A 24,544-nucleotide genomic window follows, 5' to 3' on the forward strand; every position below is an offset into this window, starting at 1 on the left:
GGTTGTCCCAGCAGGATTGAGCTGCTTAATGCAGAGTGCTTTGAAGTGTGGAACAAGGACCCCATCTTGCTTTACCCCCCCCCCCCTGCTCTGTCCCAGCAGTAAGAGCAACAGAAGGAACTTGTGGCGCCTTAACATCACGTGAGAACAGAAGGATAGATAGCAGTAGGCTTCCTCTCCACATTTCAGAGGTAAACTACTTTGCTGGCAAGCTGCTACAGGTCCAGCTATCCTTAACAGCACAGGAGCAGGCCAGGCTCTTATTTACCTGCTCAGCTGGCATTCCCACATGCCACAGTCACTGTGGCAATCTGGCAGGAGGCATGGAAAAAGCAAAGGGCTGCATCCTGGAAATGATGGTGGTTTTGATGTAAAGACAGGGTGCATCTGGTAAGTGGTGTCACAAGAGGCACACACCTCAGGCTCAGATAGGAAAGTGTCAAAGAACAACACTGTGCTGGGGGAGGAATGGAAGTCCAAGCAGCTCATTTCACATGGTGGAGAACAGATTGTAAGACTTGAGGGGGGAAACATTTACCTTGTTCCTTGGCCTTTTGATCTCAAGTAAAATTAATGTTGGGACCAGCCACAAGATAAAATGATGTTCTGCCACTTCCTCTGCAGCAGCCAGCTTCTATAATAAAGCTTCTGCATTGCCATTAAGCAGGACATTCCATACCAGGAGTGGGGACCTCAGGCCTAGTGGCCAGGCCTGTCAGTTTGGGCCCTAGGACTTTCCCAAGGCCGCTGCCCCTGAGGACACCCCTCCACTGGCCCTCCGCTCTGCTCCTCCAGTTCTCGTGCCTCCCTGGAATGTGTCTGTGGACTGTAATGATGCCTTTTGCTTGCCTGGATAGAGAGATGTAAGAAAACTGGGATGGTCTGTACAAAAGAGTCACATTCATTGCCCCTCTCACCACAGACGTGCACCCCCTTGCCCCGCCCCAGCTTGCCTATGGGGGGATGTGCCACCAAGCTGAAAAAAGGCTTTCAATTTCTCTTCTATATGATACAACGAATGTCCAAAATTTGACTGCTGATATTCACATGTGTCAAGAGTCCCAGACAGATTTTTCAGATGTCCAAAAGCTCAAGATTAAAATGTGATTGTTGGAACCCAATGATATATGTGCTTTAAAAAGAAAAGAAAAAAAGACACACTTCCACCTGGTTAGGAACATCCTTGTCACCTGAACTCCCCATTCCGTTGTCCTCTCCTCTCCATTGTGCAAGCAGAGATCTGAGATGAGCCTGTGGCCTCCCCCATGGGTTAGGGACTGGCTGTCTGCAGTGGAGAGCCTGCTGTGCTCAAGTAGGCTCCCAGCACAATTTATTAAAACCCTGATCTTTCTGGGTTCTAGATCATGCAGAGAAACTAATTGAGTTCAGCCCCCAACATATAGGGGACTGCGGGAATGGAGATGTGCAGGAGTGGACAATGGACACATCCTGCCCTGCTCTATGCCAAGGGAGTCACAGGGCTGTGGGAAACCCAGCACATGGTTTAGTGCAATCTCTGGTCCAGATTTCTCAAACAAAAATGTCTCCTTCATGCAAGAAGGGAAGCGCTACACAGCTTTTACCTAACCTACTTTAATATTTGGGGAGGACATCTGGGGCTGCTCCTTAAAATCATGCTTGAAAAAGAGCTTTCCTAGGCAAGGCCGGTTCACTTAAGTGCAATGCATTCAAGCGGGCAAATGAGATCATTTCTTTATATAGCATTATCTACGCATATCAGAGGTGAGGAATCTTTGGTGTCCAGGTGTCATTGAACTCCCCAGTCAACATGTCCCCTGGGATGTGGGAGTGGGAGTCCAGCAACAACTGGAGGTCTATATTTTCAACAAGCAGGTTTGATGGGTCCTTATCCCTGCAACACTGACGTCTGAGCCAGTATTTGATTCATCAGTCATTTGGGTCGCAAAGCTGGGAGAAAGATGGGCTCAGCTTGCAGCTTGAGAGGTTGTTGTGAGCTCTGCTTTCACACTGCCTGTCTTCACCCTGAGAGAGAGGTTGCAGACTCCCATCTCTTATGGAAGCTGCCCACCTTCACCTTCAAGTATTCCTAAAGCTTTTCATAACCAGTGGCACATCTAGACTGCCTTCTTGGCTGTGTGGATTTGAACAAATCCAGATTCTGGAGAAATACTTGATCCTTTCCCCAATAAAAGATGGAGAGGGCTTTTAAAAAAATTCATTCTTACACACATGTCCTGGAGCATTTGCAGACAGCAAGCACAATAACTATTTTAAACAATATCAGTATTTGAAGAAATAGTCTCTTATCCACTGTGTATGTGGAGAGAGAGAAAGAAAGAGAGAGAGAGAGAGAGAGAGAGATGATGCTAACATGCCTTCTTAGGATTACTGAAAACAGATTTATTCATTTACTTATTTTTGCTGTTGGCACATACCTGTCATGTTGTTTTCCAAACAATGGTAATTACAACTGAACAATGAAGCATGCAGTACCTCTTGTGCAGTTCCTATTCATTTGTACAAAACGAATTTCTGATAGGTTTTGCCCTCTGTTCAGCATTTATTTATTACATTTATATGCCTCGTTTTGTCTGAGGAGCTCAAGGCGCTGCTTGTGGTTCTCCACACTCACAACCCCAATTTAATCCCTGCAACAACTCTGTGAGGGAGTTAGCAGAGAGTGACTGGCCAAGGCTACCCAGGGAGATTCATGGCTGAGGGGGGATTTGAAGCTGCATTCTCCCAACTGTGGCCTGACAAGGGTGGCTTGATAAGCAGAATGATCATCAGTAACCAACAGCAAAGTATAATTAATGTAGAAACAAATGCCTGAAAGAACAGCCTTTCAAAAAGCTGGGAGGAGCTAGAGTGTTTTGGTGTATGAGATGGAAAATCCAGGTGCTCCTCCCTAATCGACCAAGGACACAATCCTCTGGGAATTAACTTTGTCTGCCTGAAAGGAAGGGGAGCTGTGCAAGAGCATAGCAGTAGGTCTTGTGCAGGATAATTTCCTGATGGATGGCACCTGTGAAGGGTCCATTCTGTCTATGTCTCTCTGCCATTCCAATCCCACTTGCTGGGGCCTCACACCACTGCTGCCCTGGTCCAGTTTCCTGGGTATTTTGTTGTGCTGGTGTTAATCTGCACATAGCAGCTCTTTTGCCTCGTCAGATCAGCTTGTTTGCCATGCAGAGGAGACCAGAGAATCAAGCTTCAAGCATGCTGTGGATTAACTAATCTGCCTTAAAATAGACCCAAGCAGTATCTATTAGCAGTAATTCTGATCCAGGAGCCCTAACCATGAGAACAGAACTGGGGGTAGACTAATTACATTAAAGTGAAACTACATATGTAATTTTATCTGGAATGTCTTCTTAGCTACAACAAAAGAGGTTCAAACCCCTCCTGTAGTACAGTATTTGCAACTGTGGTGCAAGAACCAGCCATTTTAGATCCCAAGGAGCAGAATCAGGAGTAATATCAGATATTTTCCCCACTATGCTTAGAGTAATCTTAGAGCTCAACACAACTGCAATTCATAGCCACATCTGATACAGATCTGATAAAGCTAAGCATTACCTTGGTTTACAGAGTCATGGTCACAGTTTGTTAAATAGGTAAGCCACTGAAAATGGAGACAACAGAAATTGCTTTGAAAGGCTTAGTCAGAACAATCCACAAAATAATGAAATAATGCTCTAAGCCACAAAGAATGGCCGTGGTCGAGGCATGTGGATCCTGTAGCCTCTCTGGGTCTCCTTGCAGTGCTGCTCTCACCAGCCTTAGCCAGATGGCCAGTCATGGGGGGGGGTTGTGGTCCCCCAACAGCTGGAGGACCACAGGGTCCCCAGGCCTCTCCCTCACAGATAAAGGCAAGATATAATGTTTAGGCTGTTATATTATTAATTAATTAATTAAATTTGTATACCACCCTATACCTGTAGATCTCAGGGTGGTTCACAACACAAAATTACAATATGAAAAAGAGAAAAGACATAATAAAAATAAGAACAGAAACAAATAATCCCCCCTTCTGACAACACATTTAAAAGGACATTGGCTGTCACTGAGCCAAAAGCCTGGTTGAAGAGGAACGTTTTCTCCTGGGGCCTAAATATGTATAATGAAAGTGCCAGCCAAACCTCCTTGGGGAGAACATTCCACAAACAGGGGGCCACTGCAGAAAAGGCCTCTCCCTGACCTCGTGTGGAGGAGGCACACGAAAAAGGGCTTCAGAGGATGATCTCAGGTTTTATATTGTGTGATGAGAAGAGTATAGGGCCACAGGTTTCCGCTTCCTCTTCCAAAGAGCCACAGTGTTGTTGGCATCATTAAACCTTCAGTAACTACTTCAACTCACACAATGTACCCTAAACACACATGCCCATTCTGAACATTTTGCCCCAGCCCCTCCAAATGCACACACAAAGGAGAGAGAGAGAGAGAGAGAGAGAGAGAGAGAGAGAGAGAGAGAGAGAAAGGAAACAGTTGGGGAACTGTTGTAAAGCAGGGAACCGTGGACCAAACTGAGCTCTAATCCTACCACAAATTCAGAACATCAGCTTTCTGGGTGAAGCTTAAGCCTTCCTTGAATTGTAGAGTTGGAAGGGAGCCTGAGGATCATCTAGTCCAACCCCCTGCAATGCAGGAATCACGATGAAAGCATCCTTGACAGATGACCATCCAACCTCTGCTTGAAAACCTCCAAGGAAGGTCCGCTGTCTCCTGAGGAATCCTGCTCTGCTGCCAAACAGCTCTTACTGTTAGAAAGTTCTTCCTGATATTAAAGTTACTGGTTCGAGTCCAATCCTTCAGAGGAGGAGAAAACAAGCTTGCTGCACGTGACAGCCCTTGACATATTTGGAGATGGCAATCATACCTCCTTTCAGTCTCCTCTTTTCCGGGCTAAACACACCCAACACCTTCAATCGTTCCTCATAAGGCTTGGCTTCTGGACCCTTAATCATCGTTCCAGCTTGTCAACAACCCTGACCATATGTCCCAGCTTGTCAACAACCTTTCTAGATTGTGGTGCCCAGAACTGGACACAGTATTCCAGGTATGGTCTGAACACAATGATACTATTCCCTTGATTGGGACACTAAAGTTCTGTGGATGCAGCCTAGAATATCATTAGCTTTTTTGGCTGCTGCGTCACACTGTTGGTTCATGTTCAGCTTGTGGTCCACCAAGAGCCCTAGATCCTTTTTACATGTACTGCTACTAAGCCAGGTGTTCCCTATCTTATATTATTGCAGCTGGTTCTTCCTGCCTAAGTGCAGAACCTTACATTTGTCTCTACTGAAATTCATGTTGTTAGCTTGTGCCCAGTTCTCCAATCTTTTAAGGTCAATTTGAATTCTGATTCTGTCCTCTGCGGCATTAGCTACGTTTGGTGTCATCTGCAAATCTGAGGAGCATCCCCTCAATTCCTTCATCAAAGTTGTTTATAAAAACATTGAACAACAATGGGCCCAGGACAGAACCACTGGTCACTTTCCCCCAAGATGACAAGGAACCATTAAGGAATACTCTTTGGGTTTGGTCAGTCAACCAGCTACAAATCCACCTAACAGTTACCTCATTCAACCCACATTTTACCAGCTTCTTTGCAATGATATATACCTGTGTAAGTAAACCCTCAAACTCTGGTGTGGCATCCTTTGGGATCCTGCCACAGTCAGCATTTCTCCTGATGCTTGTTTTCAAATAAGTACAACTATGCTGGACTTCGGTAGAAAGCAGGAGGATAAGGTGGTGGTGGTTGGGAAACTCAGCTAACACCACTTCTTGTCATTCCTGCAGGAGAAAGAGAAAGAGAAGTGTATAGCAATCTGAGCATTAACCACAACAGTGTTTGGAGACCTTCTGGGCTTTTGATACTCCACTATTTCGGGCCTTTTGGCCCCGTCTGCACTATGCATTTAAGGCAATATCAGGCCACTTTAAGCAGGAATGGCTTCCCCCAAAGAGTCAAGGAAATTGTAGTTTAGGCTGCTGAGAGTTCTTAAGAGTTGCCTATTCCTCCCACAGAATTACAATTCCCAGAGTTCACTGGGAAGAAAAATGGATAGTTAAGTCACTCTAAAATTGTAGCTCTGTGAGGGGAAAGGGTGTATTCTAACAGTGCTCGGCATCCTTCATAAGCTACAACCCCCAGGATTCTTTGGGGGAAGCCACAGCTATTTAAAGTGGCACGATACTGCCTCTATCTCATTGGGGTCTGGAGCAACTCTAGACCTCCCTCACTGGCAGAATCTGCAGCTGCCCATGTTTTCCCTGCCAAGTAGTGCTTTGGCACTTCACCCAGAAGGACTTGAGCAATGGCAATGGGGAGACCTCCTTAGTGCTGCCACCTGGAGCACACCTAGACACTTCCCCTGGTTTGTTCTTTCGCAGATGCATGCAATTCTTGCCACAGAGGGTTTAGATAAATCCTAAATCCCTTTATCTTTCAGGCCCACTGGCAATTCTTAATCCATCTTTTCTTGTGTGCCATGCAGTAAGTTGTCTAGAGAGGCACATCTGCATGAAGATTTTGATAGGGTTTGTCAGTACCTTTAATGCCCTTGCAATTCCTCTAGGGCACATGAAGAGAAAGCGCAGCTTCTGCAGTGGTCTCAAGCACCTTCCCAGTGGTTTTTACCAGAGAAGCAGATCTAGGCCGCATAAGGGTGTCCTCCAGTATAATGCTTGTCATACTATTTAGGATTGATGTACGTCAAACACTTACTGCACAAAGGTTTCCAACACTCCTGCAAACTTATGAGAAGCTAAACATGCACATAATCATGTAAATGGGCCCAGGATGTTGGGCCACTCCAATCAGCTATAGTGCACAGTCCTCACCATGTTGTAAAGAGTACAGGAGTGCAGTGCTCAGATTGCACACTGTTTCACTGGCACCTTTATAAATGTTGTCACCCCAAGAAACAAGCTCAGGCTGCTTGTGCAGTTCAGCCAATCCTTCCACTGCGCTCCACCTAACCTGGAAGCCGGCTTCATATCCAGGTGCACCAAAAGCCCCCTAACACTGAGTGTGAATGAGTGCACATGAAACACAGGTGTGCTGATGTTACTCCTTCCATTTTGGTCAGCCATGGCTGAAGCATTACAACTCTGCTCAACCTCCTCTGGAGCCGTTCTGCCCTATCTCCCCCTCTTTTACTGATTTATCCTATACAGCATATGCTAATAGCAAAGTCTTCAAAGATGGATCCTTATGTAGCCAATACAGCACCATCCACACAAGAGGTAGGTAATTGTAGGTTTCGGGGAACTGCAGGATTTGCCGAAACAAAATGTTAGGTGGGAAAAGCCCTAAGAAACCCAAAACCGCTCAATGGGACCTGAACATGTTGCACAGGCACAGAATGCCAGCTGACTCTGGAAGGCGAGGTGGGGAGGGGATAGAAATTGGAGTATCCTGAAAGGAGACCTTCCTGGCTGGTTGGCATCCTGAACAGCAACAGTCAATATGTTGCCAGTCCCATTTGTTCACTGTAATTGCTTCTATATAAACCACTTAATTAGAATTATGTTTAAGCTCCTGGCTATAAAATTCACCATGACATACTTTAAAAAGAAAGAAAGAAACCGGTTTCATCAACGATCAAAGCAAAGCATGCACTTAAAACCCTGGGTATCTCCTTCCTCCCTGAAGCATTCTTCTTCTGCTCTCTGTGCTGAGCACAGGAATGGCGACACAAACTCTACGGGTGGCAGACGGCAAAGTGGGTCAGGTGCTGGGTTAATATCTGGTCCCTGCTCAGCCACTGGAAGGAGGAGATTAAAGGGAGGGGGAAGAAGACTCCCCTCCTCTTTATATCTCTCATTTTATACTGAGCTCACGCTCAACTCTAAAAATACCTATGATTGCACAGTGAGTTTCTCAGCTGATCCGGGATGACCGTGAACCAAAAGCCTCCCCGCCCCCAGGCTGGGATTACTGCTCAGAGCCCCAGAAGGTTGCAGCAGCAGCAGCAGCCACAGCTGGAAAAGAACCATCTGTCTGTTTGCTCCCCAGGGCACCTCCTGCTGGCCTAAGAAAAGCCAGTAGCCCAAGAAAGTCTTGCATTCCTCTCCACAGGGGCTGGTCCTGCCTCCACAGGAGAGGAGGCAACTGGTGCTCAACTCTGTGACATTATGATTCCAGCAAGAGGGCCTTTCATGAGAAAGGAGTGTTTGGCTGTGAGAAGGGAACGTCCTCTAAAATGGTGTGTGCATACATTGTGTGTCAAGAGCCAAGGCACATACAATGGCACAAGGTGGTCTGCCTTACCACGCAACTCAAATAGACGTCAGAGAAGAATGATTAAGGTATCCTTCATTAAAAAAAACCTGGAGGCTTTCCTCTTGGGGATACCAGGCCCAGACATACCTAGAAAAGCGAGGGAAATATTATTGTATGCCACGGTAGCTGCAAGAATATTAATCGCTATGAATTGGAAAGGAGAGAAAATTCCAACTAAACTGGAGTGGCAGAGTAAACTGCTAGAATGCGCCGAGTTGGCAAAAATGAGAGAGAAACTGAGAGGTCATACTGATCAAACATTTATTAAAAAATGGGACATGTACAAAAAATACCTTAAGGACTGTTGTAATAATATGACATCAGTGGCAGACCTCAAATAACTTCTGTGGTATGATTGATAATTATAACACAATATATTACTGATGAAAATTAACAAAAGAAAATGAAAACAAACAGTGCGCTAGATAGATGAAGTGGTAGATGCACAATGGGGTGATGGGAAGTCATTAGAAATGCAAGAAGACCTTATTGTGATATGATGTAACAAATATTACCATTTTCTTTTCTTTTTTCTGGATAAACCTTTTGTTCGTTGTTTCCTTTTAATTTCAATAAAGCATTAATACAAACAAAAACAAATAAACGTCAGAGAAACTTGGATGTGCTCCAGATATTAAGTGCCGCCTCATTCCTTTTTAAGGCCTAGTTCACACAGAGATGGTTAATCTGAAACTGGGCTGTACATCAAAGGCAGGAAACTTGGCCCTACAGATTGCATTTATATCCCACCTTCCTCCAAGGAGCTCAAGGTGGAATACAGAGTTCTGCTCCTCCCTGTTTTATCCTCACCAAAACGCTGTGAGGCAGGTCAGGCGGAGGGTGAGTGACTGGCTCAAGGTCGCCCAGTGAGCTTTGTGGCCGAGTGGAGATTTGAACCCTGGTCTCCGAGATCCTAGTCCAACACGCTAACCAACAACATCTTTCCCATCCCTGCTGTACAATGTCAGCACACACGACACCATGGCATACACAAAAATCCCTTCCACATAGAAAACGAGCATTTCAGCAGAAGCGGGTTCTAATGTGGTGTGTAAAGCTAGGAAAATAAAGCTTAGACAAGATTGGGTCTCTCTGAATACTGTCAAACCTCAGTTGTCGAACGTAATCCATTCTGGAAGCCTGTTCAGCTTCCAAAATGTTCGACTACTGAGGCACAGCTCACAGCTTTTGATTGGTTGCAGGAGCTTCCTGCACTCAAGCAGAAGCTGCGTCGGATGTTCAGCTTCCAAAAAATGTTCGAAAACTGGAGCACTTACTTCCAGGTTTTTGGCTTTTGGGAGCTGAAATGTTCCAAATGGAGGTGTTTGGGAGCCAAGGTTTGACTGTACTGCCACTCTGTCACCTAGACCATCTCTGTTTCTGAGTGCTTAGAATATGCCTACATCGAAGGCATGTAAGTGGTTCAGTATTTATTCCCTTTAAAGAGGGTGACGCAACTGTGTTCCTGTGATGGCAGAGTGAGGCAGTGTTGGGATTCTCTAACAGACTTTTCAGCACCCTCAATGAGCTGTAATTCCCAGGAGACTTTGGGAGAAGCTGTGAAAGATAAGTTGTGGTTATAAATCATATATGTAGCAGCAGCTGACACATATTTTCTCCCACTACCACCACCCTTAACAGCTTTAATAGCTAGAAATATTCATCTGTTCATCAGAACCAAGGTTTAATCTTTTTCCTAGATAACAGGGGAATGCAGCTGGAGGGTGTCAGTTTTGAGTGGAAAAAATGGCTGAACAGAGAGAAGATCATGCTTGTTCCAAGGGGTTTCTACCCACTCTTAAACCACCTCGTTGATGTTATAATATGCACATTTGTGCACTGACACCTGCTGCCACATTTCCCCTAGCCACTGCTTTGTTGTTGGAAGCTTCCAGTAACTAGCAACGATCTTAAGTGCTGCAAGCTACAATTTTACAATCTTGTTTCCTTTGTAGAACAGCCTACACTTTCGCCAATAAAATAACAAGTGTTTCCAAAGGGAGTTCTCGTTGCATTTTTAAACTCTCTTATAACTCCTTCCCAGAAGTGCAGATTACTTATACATGACCACCAGGTAGGTTTGAAATCTATGCCATTTCTTACCGCACGTCAACTTTTTGCTTGTGCAGTGCCATACTTTTTTTTAACCATTGCTGATCTGTAGTACAATGGGTACAATCATTTATGAAACCAGTGGGTTTCTGTGTGAACATTTCTAGGCCTCTTTCCTGCAGCTCCTCTTCCTGTCTCACGCACCACTAGTTGTCTTCCTACACGGAATAATACCATGCATATGTAAGTTGTCACATGTGGTGATGCTAAATGGTGGTAAACCATGGCATTAAGACACAGGGATTTATGCTTGTGTAGAATTGTCATATCAAACTATACTGGGAAGTCAAGCAGGATCCTTTGTTGATCAGGATCCACGTAGAAGATCAACGGGTTGTGGTGAAATGGCCCAGGATCCTCTGAGCACTGACATTTGCTGCCTCTCTCTCTCCCCCCCCCTCCCTCTCCAGTTCTTTTCCATCTTTGCATTTGCAACATGTGGCAGCTACAGTGGAGAATTCCGCCTGAGTGTTGAATGTGCGAACAAGACTGAGAGCGATCTTGATATAAAGGTGGAGTTTGCCTACCCCTTCCGGTGAGTTGAATCCTCAGCAGCGATTATTCAGAGGCAGATCCATACAGTTTTATTTATTCATGTATTTGAAAATTTATAACCCGCTCTTTCATAAAATATAACAAGGCAGCTTACAGCTTATAAAATACAACTTCTTGTATTTTTTTATTTCCATTTATAACTACCTACTGTCCAAAAGATCTCAGAGTGGTTTACAGTAGATAAATCCATAAGCTTATATATACTGTAGCCAATAAGCACCATGAAACCATGTCAGATGAGTCACATTACAAAATATATAAGCAATGTCCATATACATAAAGGTAATATAAAAGCTGAACAAATCAGAGCGCGCCACAATATCAAATTTCCATCTATACAACGTACAAACACTCACCATCCATTTCACACAACCATTCCCTGTCTCAAGCATCACCTCCATCAACCACTCATGCATAATCCACTCACACCCAACAACATCACAACCCACACACAACAGGTCATTGCCAAGCATACATACATGCTCCTAATCTCTGAAGCACTAATGGACTCATGCCCAACCCCCACTGAACGATGTAATGCTCCTCTCCCATCTCTCACCTGAGGGCCTGTACCAGAGCAGCCCTCCCCCTGGAAGGTATAGCGCTGCTTCCATCCACTCACTCCCAACTACATAAGCATAAGATGCATGGTGCTGCACAACCTCAAAATCTGATAAACACACACTGGTAGCAGACACAAACATCAAGCTCACACTCAGTAAGCGCACACAGATCCTTGCATACCATGGGGGGGGGCAGCCCCCGCTATAGTGTGAGAAGGGCAGCTAATCCACCACCGAGGGCAAGGAATTTCTCCAACCACAGTGGAAGTGGTGACTGCAACACCAAGCCCCAGCTGTTGGAAGAGGGGCTGTTCTTTCCACCTCCTGCCTTGAATTTATTTGTTCATTTAACACTTATGTGTGCAAAATGCAAACACAACCAACAACTTTCCCCAAAAGCAATTCTTGGTGCAATGCCTTAGCATTGTTTAAAGAACCTCATGTAAGAAGGCTGGGAAAGACCTTGGCTTGAGAGCTGCTGTCAGTCAGACTAATCAGTGATTTGGTATAAGATATATTCAAGCACTCCTCCCCTAAGTCATTCATAATTGCACAATCCTCTAACTCAAAATTCAGCTTCTCTTGGCACCAGATGTGTGTTGCTTTGGTGCAGAATTCAAACAGCAACAGCCCAGGGTATGTACAGCTCTGATTGGAAGGTGGTGGACTCTCCTTCCTTGGAGGTTTTTAAGCAGAGGTGGGATGGCCATCTGTCATGGATGCTTTAGTGGAGATCCCTGCGTTGGAGGGGGTTGGACTAGATGGCACTTGGGGTCCCTTCCAGCTCTCCAGTTCTGTGATGCTATGATGACTCTCACTCTTTTTCTCCATCCCAGGCTCCACCAGGTGTATTTTGAAGCTCCTACTTGTAAAGGGAACAAGGATAAAGTTTTCTTGATTGGAGATTGCTCCTCCTCTGCTGAATTCTTTGTCACCATTGCTGTCTTCGCCTTCCTCTACTCCCTTGCCGTTATTGTAGTCTACGTATTTATGCAGGACAAGTACAGGGAGAACAACAAGGGACCCATGATCGTGAGTGCCCAAACTCCAGGGTGTGATGCAGCATAGACATGTGGCTGAATGCAGGGACCCTTTAGGCAACTGCCCCAAACCCTGACACTTCCTAACAACCAGAAGCAGACATCACAGCAGCTGAAGGGTGCTGTGGGTGGGTGGCACATTAGGAAAGCCTCTTGCCAGGGCCACCTCTGCCGTTAGACCAATGGCCATTAGCAGTGTCTAACTCAGTACCGTCAAAGAGTAGTGGCAGCATTATGAGATAGTTATATTCTGGGCAAGGTGCTTGTTTTCCTGCCTCATATGCTGCAACATCAGGGCCATAAAACTTGGTCTAGGGATGGAGGGAATAAGGCAGGGTTTCTAAAGTATTTGGACTACAGGAAGAAAGTTGAGTGAAGAACTGAAGTTCTGAATATTGATGTGCAGCTGGACTTTAGGGTGATGGTGACCCACCATGCTGGGTGCAGCCAGCAGTGATGCATGAGGGGCTCAGCAGGGGCTTGACAAACCATTTGTGTTTGTCAGTGGCGTAGCGTGGGTTGTCAGCACCCGGGGCAAGGCAAGTAATTTGCGCCCCCTAACCCGTGGATTTGCGCCCCCTAAACCGTGGATTTGCCCTAACCCCAGATGTTGCGCCTGGTGCGGCCGGCCCCCCTGCACCCCCCACGCTACGCCACTGATGTTTGTTGTGCTAGCTACCTGGGGCTTTAGAAACAGTGGCTTGACTGTGACCAGCTGGTTAGTTTACTGCACACCAGAAATTCTATGTGTGTTTCCACCAATTCTGAACAGACCAGAAGGTCCTGGGAGCAAGTGTGAAGCAGGAGGCCCAAAGCAGCTAAGGAGCTTTGCAACAGGAACTGGGTCTGGGTTAGGGGATCTGGACAAGTGTGTGTGGGGGAGCTCCATATTTAGCCCAAGCTGGGTGAGACACATCCAAATGGACAAGTATCACCAGCGCAGTGGTTTCACAGTGGGCCCCGGTGACTCCACCTCTTCCTGGATTTTCTTTGGACACTGGGTAGTGTCTTTGGTCCAGGGTCTGAGTACCATTGGGTCCTAACAATCCACTGGTAGCCACTTGCTTCTCCTACAAGGACCTGACTCATCTTTTGGCAACCATAGTTGTAACCTCTTGCCCTCCCTCACCCCCCACTGCAGGATTTCATCGTCACGGCTGTTTTCACCTTCATGTGGTTGGTGAGCTCCTGTGCTTGGGCCAAGGGTCTTTCAGATGTCAAGGAGGCCACTGACCCTGACAATGTGATTGAAGGCATGGCTGTGTGCCGGAGTGAAGGCAACAAGTGCAATGAGCTGCGGGAGCCAGTCACCTCCGGCCTCAACACCTCTGTGGTTAGTCCTCCAAGCACTTACTCTGCTTGCCTGCTTGCTTGCTTGCTTCAATGTTTTATATACCCCTTAACTACTATAATCTCTAAAGAGTCTGCAAAGATACAACCCAAAAACAAAAACAAGTTAAAACTGTACAATGGAACCTCGGTTAGAATACCAGATGGAATTTTAAAAAGTCTTCAGTAGGTGCCAGAAGTTCAGTGGGGAGGTGATCTGTCTGACTTCAGGGGTTTATGGAAGGGAGTTCCATAAGATTGGTCCCACAATACTGAAGGCATGGCTCCAGGCTGATCTAAGTCACGGGGGATTATTAACAGTGATTCCCCGGAGGATCTCAGTGACTGAGCCTAAGGGCAGCCAGGGCAGACTCCTGAGCCCTGGAATCAAGGAGGATGGAATGCTGCTGAGCCATAGGAAGGGCAACCTGTGTAGATTTGTACTCTGGCCTCTAAGAAGGCATCTTATAGCCTGTGCTTTCAGTACCAGTTCCAGATTTGGGAGAGCCCTTGGGCAAAACACCCTCTTTCAGTGAGTCAGATGCCACACTAATGTTCTTGCTGTTGCTACTTGCTGCTTGCTTGCTTGCCAGGCAGATTGGTGCCCCTCCTGCTCCTCCCCTTCACCACCCCTGTTGTCTGGGCCAGAGCAAAAGGAGAGTGAGCAGGTGAGGCGGTGGCAGGGGTGGAGAGAAGGAGCAGGTCCAGCGGCCTCATGCCAGTTGTTCAGTATGGGCCCTCTGCCAGTGCTCAGCCATGCCAACCCTAGATGCCAGTTCTGGGTGCTTTTGAGCATTCAGCTGCTGTAAAGGTGTCTTGTGGTGGTGGTGTGTGTGTGTGTGGTATTCATGTGTATATATGTAGTTCCGTATTTTGTAGGGTTGGTAGATCATTCATACTGTTATGTTTCCTCAAAGTACTGTATTTTTCGCCCTATAAGGCGCACCGGCCCATAGGACGCACCTAGTTTTCAGGGGGGGGGGAATCAAGGGGGGGAAATGATCCCCCCCGCCGCAGCTCTTTGAGCAGCGGACAATTCCCCCACCTCATAGAAAAGCCCGCAGAAGCTGTGCACCCTTTAAAGAGTGCGTGGCTCCTACGGGCTTTTTGAACCAGCTTGTGGGGTTGGCGATGGGGGGAAGCGGTGCTTCCCCCCACCGCCAGCCTCAAAGCGGGGTCGGGGAGCAGCGCGAAGGCGTCACACGCCTTCCCGCTGCCCCCCGATCCTCTGTGGCTTGCGATGGGGGGAAGCGCTGCTTTCCCCCACCACCAGCCTCAAAGAGCAGACTCTCCTGGCTTCAGCAAAAGCAACGCGAAGCCTCCGGAGCACAGGCTTCGGAAGCTTCGCGTTGCTGTCGCTGAAGCCAAGTAGCCTGCATTCGCCCCATAGGACGCACACACATTTCCCCTTCATTTTTGGAGGAGAAAAAGTGCGTCCTATAGGGCAAAAAATACGGTAAATCTTCGTAGGACACCACATCTTTAATTTGGTTTTAAAATTAATCCATTTGAAACTTTAATTGAATAATCATTGGGGCCCATTTTAATCACTGGCAACAACTTTTTATCAGTGGGACTGAGAGTTCTTTAATTTGGGTGAGTTTTGCTGGTGTTCATGTTAGTGTAAGAGAATAACAATAATCTATGCATGCAGTAATATGTGGGTATGTGTGTTTGCCAGTTATTGATTGATTGATGTTCTTTATCCACCTGTCAATAAATATTCTCTGGGAGACTTACAACAAAATGATACTAAAATATGATATACAAATAATTATAAACAACAATAAAAATAAATTACAGCAAGAAATAAGAGGAAAAGATGTTTGCTTTCTGGACAGAATTGCTTTTGTTCATTTATATACATATTGCATATTTACTCAAATGTAGATCCCACTGAGTTCAATGTGGCACAGGACCCCAAGCAGACTTGAAGAAATACAGCCTTAAAAGAGGAGCTTGGAACATTCTCTAATCTCATTTTATAATCTGCAGAGATGATGGCACAGCTGCTAGCTTTCAGAAGAGTAGCTGTGTTAGGGGGAACTGACAGGTGTCAGTGCTCTGTAGGTAGTGCTTGAAGATGAAGTCCATAGTTTCCCAGGGTTGCCAGAACAGATCTCTCCCTCTCCAAACTGGCTGATGTATCAGTGGGGTGGAGGGGAGGTAATATTTGGCTGCTGTCTCCAGAGCAGTGACTAAGGGGGAAAGGGAAGACCCTCATCTTACATCCTTATCAGAATGTTTCAGGAAGCAATGGCTGAGTCTCCATTGCCCCAGTAAGGCTAGGAGTCTTCCTTCCCTTGCCGCTTGGCCATTTACTGTCTTCTGCCTCACCTCATCAGTCATGCTGACCAAAATAAAGCCAAAGTGATTCTTCAGATGAGATATAATCTGGTGTATGTGCTTATATAAATCAACCTTCAGTTTGCAGCGGCAAAAATGAGTGAATGATGGGAGGCCTGAGATTTAATTTTTGTGAATGTGGCTGTTGGTGGGAGCCATTCCAAGGGAACAGCACTGCAGCAGCCCTTTAGCTGATCTACTTGTGGCTAAGCACCTATGAATAAATGAGCTGCAATGTTTATGAAATATTAGAGCAAATGGTAATCTTCAAACTGTTGCAGGGGAACCTTTGGGGGTTTCCAAGGAGAAGGTCCTCATAAAGGACAGTCTTCCCTGGTGGGCACTTGCCCACTCGCACCCCTCTTGCCCTGCAAACAGGCAGCATCAGCTGAGTATTGGACGTGATCCAAGGGCAGGGGGAGGCACACACAGTTAATGTGGTTGTCTTCTTAAAACAAAACCATGCTCTAAGAAGCTCTAGGGTTCTTCCAGATTCTCTTCAGTGAGAAGACTGGAAAGACAGCAAACAGGTAAAGCACCTGGTTTCAGGTTCAATCCCCAGCATCTCCAGGTTAAGTTGGGAAAGACTCCTGACTGAAACTCTGCTGCCAGTCAGTGTAGGAAATACTAGATGGGCTAAGATCCTAAGGGCTCAACTAACCCAATCTTTATCACTGAATCGGACCAAACGTCAGTTGGGTTTTCTGCAGATTGACCTTTGCTCCAATTCAGTGGTAAAGAGCAGATTTCCTTGGGGAAAGTGGCAGGGCAAATGGGAAACTGCTCAGACCTGTGCTTTCCAGGCACGGAAGAAGTGGAAATGGGGACAAGCCCTAACTCTTTAGTAAAGCAAACTTGTGTAGGTTGCAGCATGTATGCATGCAGGGTGCCCATGAGAGTTTCTTTGTTCTGCAAATGGGCTTCAAAATTTCCCCTGTTTTGCAGCATTAACATGCACGCCCACCAGGGAGGCCCAAGACATTTTGCTGCTCGAGGCAAATCAGAAAATGGCAGTCCTCCCAGGAATGGTACTTTGCTAAGAGTGCTTCAACAGGTGGCAGCAGGAGCAGCATTGGTGGCAGCAGTTAAACCCCTCACCCGGCTTTGGGTGGGGACAATGCTGGGGACCAGCGCAACTGAGCTAGTGGCTGAGGGTGGCAGGAGACGCAGTGGCTGGGCCCACGCACCCCTCCCCCTCTGCCTCCTCTGCCCTGTGGGGTCACCGGGAGAGGCGCTGGGCCCAGGCAGGCAGCTAATGGCATTGCATCCACAGCTGAAGGAGGAGTAGCAAAGGCACACGAGATGTCCCTCTCTTCCCTTTCCAAATCTGCCACTCCTCCCACCTGTCTCCAGCCTACCACCTGAGGCGACTAATGGGCAGCCCAGCCCTGTGTGCATGTACACACACACACTCTTCCAGACAAGGCTTCTCAAATAGCAGGGAACTGGGATTGGTGAGGAAGGCTCTGCAATTAACTGTCCTTTCTCCACCCTGTCTTCATTTTGTCCCCAGGTTTTTGGGTTCCTGAACTTGGTGCTTTGGCTGGGGAACCTGTGGTTCGTGTTCAAAGAGACGGGCTGGAGCGCCCCCTTTGTCAAGTACCCACCTGCCCAGGAGAAGCCGCCAGCACCTGAGGCCTTTGGCGACGCCTACAACCAAGCGCCAGGCTATGGGCAGCAAGACACGTATGGGCAGCAGGGTGGCTACCAGCCTGATTACAGCCAGCAGGGCTATGGGCAGCAGGGAGAGTATGGGCAGCAAGGTGTCCAAGGCGGGCCCACTTCCTTCGCAAACCAGATGTAGGCGGGTGAGTTGTGCTGCTGGCTGGCTGGGCAGGGAAGCGGGGGGGGGGGGAGTGTTCTCTTCTCTCGCCCTTGAATAAGGCTGTGCAAGCAACATGTTAAAAATTTTACTCTGCAGGAAAAGCTGAGTCCTGCAGTCGAGACCCATGTTCTGCAAATTAAGCACATTTGTGTCATTTATTATGGTTTTGCTGGTCATGGAGGAGGAACAGGGAGCTGTGCAGGGCACTGAAGCGCCACTCCTTGACCACTGGAACCTGATCATCACACACCAATTTTATGAAAGGGACAGTTTGCAAGTCAACCTGTAGTTCTCATACACAGTCCTGACACCCTTTAAGACATGAACAACCCTCAGAATGTGGCACCCCAAAAGCCGTTGTGCAGATGAGTGCACAAGCACAGGTGCCAGCTGAATAGGAATTGGGTGTGGGTGTGTGGGTGTGATTATAGGGAGAGGAAACCCAAAAGGTAATGTGCATCAGGTAAATACATCCGTGCCCCTTCTGCGATGTGAACAACTCCATGCAAATCTGGCTAGAAACACAACCAGATGAAATGACCTCACTGCGTTTCAAGCTACTAATGTGAGCATACCCATATTCGAATGCTTCCCCACATCCAAAGCATGCAAAAAATAATAATAGCATGCTACTAGCTGTTAGGGGATGCGGGTGGCGCTGGGGGTAAAACCTCAGCGCCTAGGACTTGCCGATCGCATGGTCGGCAGTTCGAATCCCTGCGGCGGGGTGCGCTCCCGTCGTTCGGTCCCAGCTCCTGCCCACCTAGCAGTACGAAAGCACCCCCGGGTGCAAGTAGATAAATAGGGACCGCTTACCAGCGGGAAGCTAAACGGTGTTCTGTGTGCTGCGCTGGCTCGCCAGACGCAGCTTGTCACGCTGGCCACGTGACCCGGAAGTGTCTGCGGACAGCGCTGGCTCCCGGCCTATAGAGTGAGATGAGCGCACAACCCTAGAGTCTGGCAAGACTGGCCCGTACGGGCAGGGGTACCTTTACCTTTACTAGCTGTTATGCTTTGTGAAGTAACATGGCATTTAGTAACAAATGTGGTCTTATTTGGCAGCTCACTGATATTTGGGACATGCACCTTTTATCCAGTTGTATATTATAGCAGCGTAGACCCTAATACACAGTTGTGCCTGAGGCTGAAAGGTGTCGAATCTAGAGGAGAATAACATCCTACACATCTGGACTGTGAGCATCTAATTCAGGTGAAGGGAACCTTTGGTCTTACAATGTTGCTGAACTACAACTCCCATCAGCCCCAGCAAGCGTAGCCAGGGATGATGGGAGTTGTAGTTTAGAAACATCTAGACGGCCAAACATTCCCTTCACCTGATCTGGATTGCTGACATAATGACTGTGATCCCTGATATGAGAGCCTTTTGGCTACTGTTGAATGGTCTGTTGGTCTGTGTGTGGAATTTGTTAGTCTGTAGGTCTCTAGGCGCATTTGCCCCAGATATCAGGTTCAGATTTGAATTCCATCATGGACTACAGAAGGAGCTGGCTGCTGCTAGGACTCCTTCCCCTCCGTTGGTCTTCATGGCCAGAAGCCCCCTCTGCCTTAGCGTGTCTCCTTCCCTGAGGAGTCGTCCTCAGCTCTTGGTGCACAGAAGGCAGCTTCCTAAGCCTGGCCACGGACCTCCGAGAGTCGAGGCTTTCTCAAACTGCTCTACAACACACTCTCAGCTGAATCAATAAGCAAAGAGTCCTTTGTCAGGATGTAAATGAAAGCAAGGCTTTGTCCTTTGCATGCAGCCGTAAAGAATGATGTCAAGATTCCTTTGTGCAAATTTATATATGCCTTTGGGTCAAAAAGTTAATAGCAGCTCTCCTACCCACCCCAAACGAAATTGGGACTGTGGTACTTAGGGAGTGAGGGATTAAATTCCTTTCCAAATTAAGCTTCCCCCTCCCTCACTCGCTACACACCCAAGCTGCAATTTGCACCATGCCTTAGATGTTTTGCTCTGCTGACAAACAACAACTGAGAGAAATGAATTCTTTTAATAAGTAAGTTTTATGAGTTAGTGGGGGAGTGATTTTAATTGGTAAAATTGTGTATGCCATGGTTCCAGCCAGAAAGAAAAACCCTCATAATCAGAAATAAGAGAAAATTGGCTGCGTGTCAGTTTTCTTTGTTAACAAATACTGATTTGCACCAGATATTGAACTAAGACACTCTTCAGAAGAGCTGCGGTAGGGGGAAAAGTTTGCCGGCTCAGCACTCATGCAAGTAGTCTGATGAAGTTTGGGCAACTGAGCCTGATACTGCTCTCTAGCAATGGGAGCTTATTTTATTTATTTTAAAACAGCTGGGCTTCTTGTCAATAAAAGCTAGCCCATATCTGAAATCCACTTAGTAGAGTTTCATGTCTTAAAATGCATTTTGTATACAACTTCCCAGCGTGGAAATAAAACTTTGCCCCTTAACCATTCAGACTCAGGAAGCCTATAAATTTCCGGCCAGGGCTGCCACCATTTGAGGGGAACTTTCACCAGGGGCCTTCCAGGCTCTTGCCCTAAGCAAGCTGGCCAGGGAGCGGGAGGGTGGGTGGCGCTGCAAGAGGGGCAGCCCAGCGCTGAACAGAGAAGTACTGAGCAAAGCAGCTGCAGCAGACGCCGCCATCTTACCTGCCCCAGAATTCACCTGGGCTGGCGGCTGGCTTGCCCATGAGGCAAGATAAGGCTGCTGCTTCAGGAAGCAGGCTCCACAGGGGGGAGGGGAGGCCCAGAAACAGGGAAAATAGGCTACATCAACATAAAATTAAGTCACTAGCAGTGGTGTGTCCTCCTGGGCCTCTGCGTTTGCCCTGTCATGCCAGGCCTACGAGGAAGACAATCATTGCTTGGCACCCATCGGCCTCTTGGCTCTGGGCTGTATGGTGGTCTTCCAAGGCCCGGAGGGGTAGGGGTGACAATGCCGTGGTTGGGGACAACCCCTCCCCTAAGCCGCTGAGCCAGGAAGAGCCCTTCCCTCCACCCACGTTGGAGAAACACTTCAGAGATATGTTTCAGTTCTGTTTAGTTGCTCCTGGGGGTGTTTTGTGTGCAAGTGTTGCTTCTGTCACAGGAAAGCTTCCCTTTTTTCTGTGTTCATCTACTTTCTCTCCTCTCTCTCTTTCTCTCTCTTTCCCCACAGGTCCCTACCCCCAGTAGGAGGCGTTGTGTGGAGGAAGCTACCATCCTGTCCCTGCCCCCCATGTCCCCTTGAGCGGGGGAAAGGGGGGGCTGGTGGGTGCTTGCACTGGGAGGGGGCTGGTGGGGTGTCATCCCTCCCCCTCCCAAATGAATGTAGATGTTTGTGCTGTTTATATATATATATTATATATATATGAGAAACTACAACTAGAGATAGACCGCCCCCTCTCCCATTGCCTCGTGCGCACACACTCTGCCCGATCTCATTTCCCACCCCTGGGACAGCTCTGTGACTTTACATGGCTCCCTTTTTACCCCTGCCATCTCGGCTCCAGACCCCCAAACTCCCCAGCTACTACTAGCTCTCCCGTCTCCTCTCTAACCTACCCCCGCCATTCCCTTGGAACCCCACCCACCCAATGTTGTGGAAAGCATGGCATGACTCTCACCACTCTTGGCACTTCGCCCCCAACGCGTGGCAAATGCTCCTCCATCTCCCCTCCGCATGCCCCCCAGGAACACCAGCTGGTCGTGGGGGAGGGGTCTGAGATTGGAGGAGATTCAGTTGCCATCTTCAGTGTCGGAATGCCCGGCAGATTTGGGGTTTATTAAGGGGTTTGGGGTTCAATATTATATTCAGCGCTTTAATTAAGGTTTTTAACACTCACTTCTCCATTCCCAGCCCCTCCTCCCAAAAGTTTAAGGGTCAGGATAGAGGGCAACCAAAATATTGGGGGAAATTGTCTCCTGCTTCTCCTCCCTGTTGGTCTGTATTAGGGATGTGGGGTGTTAAAAGGAGGGTGATCCTAACGGGGGACCCACAGCACTGCTGTGTTTGTTACAGTTTGGAAGTTGTGTGTGTGCGTACGTAATCTCTGCAGAAGGGTTTATTCTGGAGGGGAGACAAAGGGCAAAATGTGGGGTGGGGTATCATTCCCACTGAGTTGTATTTCTGGGGGCTACATTATTTCCCCCTATACCAGCATGTATGCCATGATCACTGGTGCAGCTTGGGGCCCACAGCTCAGGGCGGGGGGAGGACCAAGGGGGAGACTCTGTTATACATCCTTTTTCCTTTCCCCCCCTCTTTCCTTCTTCTAAGATTGCATATTCAAGATACTTGAAAGTGGAGCCACCTGGATCCCTTTTCTCAACTCATTGTACTCACAGTCAGGGTGATTCAAGTGTGTCCCCACGACCTTAGTTCTGAGGCCGTTGTGAGAAGCGTGTGGGGTTTCTGTCAGGCAAAGAGCCCAACAGGAATTGCACAGGACGTACAGATTGTATGAACTGACACCTCCACACAGAACCTATATGTAGAGCTGCCATGTTACTTCTGAGCATCTGTTGTGGCTCAGAAATGTCTAGGTCCAACGGGGAACCCAGGCAGCCTGGGCCTCTGCACAATTTCCACAGAGTACTGAGCCCGTTGGTGGTTCCACATATTCACAATAATTTATTATTATTATTATTATTATTATTATTATTATTATTATTATTATTATTATTTATTAGTATACTGCCCTTCATACACAGAAAGGAGGCCTATGGTTAACATGGGGATTTTGCTGCACCATGACAGTTGTGAGGAAGTGTTGTAGTTATTCTTGATTAATTCACATAGAATTGTAGGGTGTAATCTTGTGGTTGTGGTTTCAGGTCGTAATCTTTAGCAGTTAGCTGGAAGTTGGTTCCATCTGGGTTTACTTCCAAGTAAATTTGTTTAGGATCAGGATAATATTGATCTCCCCCCACCCCACCTCTTCCCTCCTTCTCCCAGTCTCCAGTTCATTTCACTGTCTGATTTACCCTTCTCCCAATCTTCTTTTTCACCTCTTTCTTTTTCTCATCTTTATGGTTCTCTTCCTATGGACCTATTTCTTTTCCTGGCCTAACCCAAAATTCCTGCTCCTGTACTCTTAATCTGCAGCCTGTGGCCTCCAAACCAACCTATTTTCCATAGCAGCCAAAGCATCCCCCTCCCCATCTCCCTCTCCCAACATTCCCAGAGGCACTCTGACTATATATTACTCAGTGTCTGTGTATCTGATCGTGCCGTAATTGTGCGTTTCAGTTTGTCCGGCTCTTTGCCCCGGTCGATATCGTGATTTTTTCTTCCATCTTTAAATGACAAAAATACCAACGACAACAGCAGCAAAATGACAGGAAAAATATGCATTAATCCCCCAAATCTGCCCCCTCACCCAAAAGGTATAGAGAAAAAAATGGATAAAAACCAAATAAAAAGGGAAAGAAAATGTATTAAAAAATAAGTATTTGAAGTGTCCTTATTTTGTGTCGTTATTATCATGTTTTATATCTCTTAAACTCAAATGTAAGAATGAACTAAAATGGATGTAACCACCTATGTCCTGCAGACCTGTCCCCTCATGCCCTTGTCCAAGTTTGTACACCTGCTCAGGTAATGGATGCATTAGCAAATAATGCATTTGCATTTGTTATTTGGGAGCCCTATGTCTCCCAAAATCCTCCTAGTGAGATGAAATTGCCAAACCTCTTGGAGAAAGCCAAGGCCCCTTTCATAGCATCCCTCTGGTCTCTGATTCACCCAGTCACTTCAGGTCAGTGTGAGGACTCGCCCACACTTCCGCTTACCTCTTTAGCGCCAAATCGGAGCAAACATCAATCTGGAGAAAACCCAGTTGACATTTGTTCCCATTCAGCGGTAAAGATCAGGTTTCCTCGGGTGGTGGGGGAGAAAGCTGGGGGGACAAGGGCAAGTCTGGATGAGCCCCGCTACTCAGCAGTTTAGAAAAGTATCTGCCCATCATAGCTTTCGGAAGGGTGTTTATGGTTGAACTGGTGCTGCTCACAGCATCCACACGATGCTATCAGCAATGAAATTGCAGTCTGGACTTTTTAAAACATTTCATCTCCTCCTCCTTTTTTACATTTTATATCCCTGCCCCCTGCTTAATGCAGAAGATTTGATAAGTAAAAATAACTCAATATGCATCTGAAGTTACCTCTGGTGTGGAAGCAGGTTATTGCATTATTTTTATTTTTATTTTTGGTCATGTGGGGGGTAAAATTTTGGTTGGTGGCCTCTATTGCCACACCCTTCCCCTGCGCTAGCCATGTCCCCCCCGGGATCCAGTCAGAAGCCGGGGGGGGGGCGCTTCTGTAATGCTAGGATGTCCTGTTTAAAGCAGGATAATTGAGAGGTATAACACGACAGTCTTTACCTTGACAAGGTTACTGTGAAGATAGAGCACAAGGATTCATCCCCATTTATGTAAATACAAGCTTGCATACTTCTGTGTCAGGTAGGGGCTGCTGAAAAACAGAAGGAACACCCTAGCCAGGCCTTTGCTGGTCATGCTTTACAGAAGTGA

General features: G+C 47.1%; 1 protein-coding gene across 1 annotated transcript in view; it reads left to right on the forward strand.

Moving 5' to 3' along the window:
* SYP (synaptophysin) overlaps positions 1–23,461 on the forward strand; it is a 28,554-nt gene extending 5,093 nt beyond the window's left edge. The window contains exons 3-7 of the mRNA XM_083592311.1: positions 10,798–10,922; positions 12,342–12,537; positions 13,687–13,878; positions 17,734–18,028; positions 21,190–23,461. Of these exons, the coding sequence (XP_083448437.1) occupies positions 10,798–10,922; positions 12,342–12,537; positions 13,687–13,878; positions 17,734–18,024 (804 nt within the window). The 3' untranslated portion in view covers positions 18,025–18,028; positions 21,190–23,461. The remainder of the gene's footprint in view (positions 1–10,797; positions 10,923–12,341; positions 12,538–13,686; positions 13,879–17,733; positions 18,029–21,189) is intronic.
* Positions 23,462–24,544: the final 1,083 nt, after the last annotated feature.

The sequence above is a fragment of the Podarcis filfolensis genome (genome assembly GCF_964270895.1).
Source record: "Podarcis filfolensis genome assembly, chromosome: 17".
NCBI classification, from domain to species: Eukaryota; Metazoa; Chordata; class Lepidosauria; order Squamata; family Lacertidae; genus Podarcis; species Podarcis filfolensis.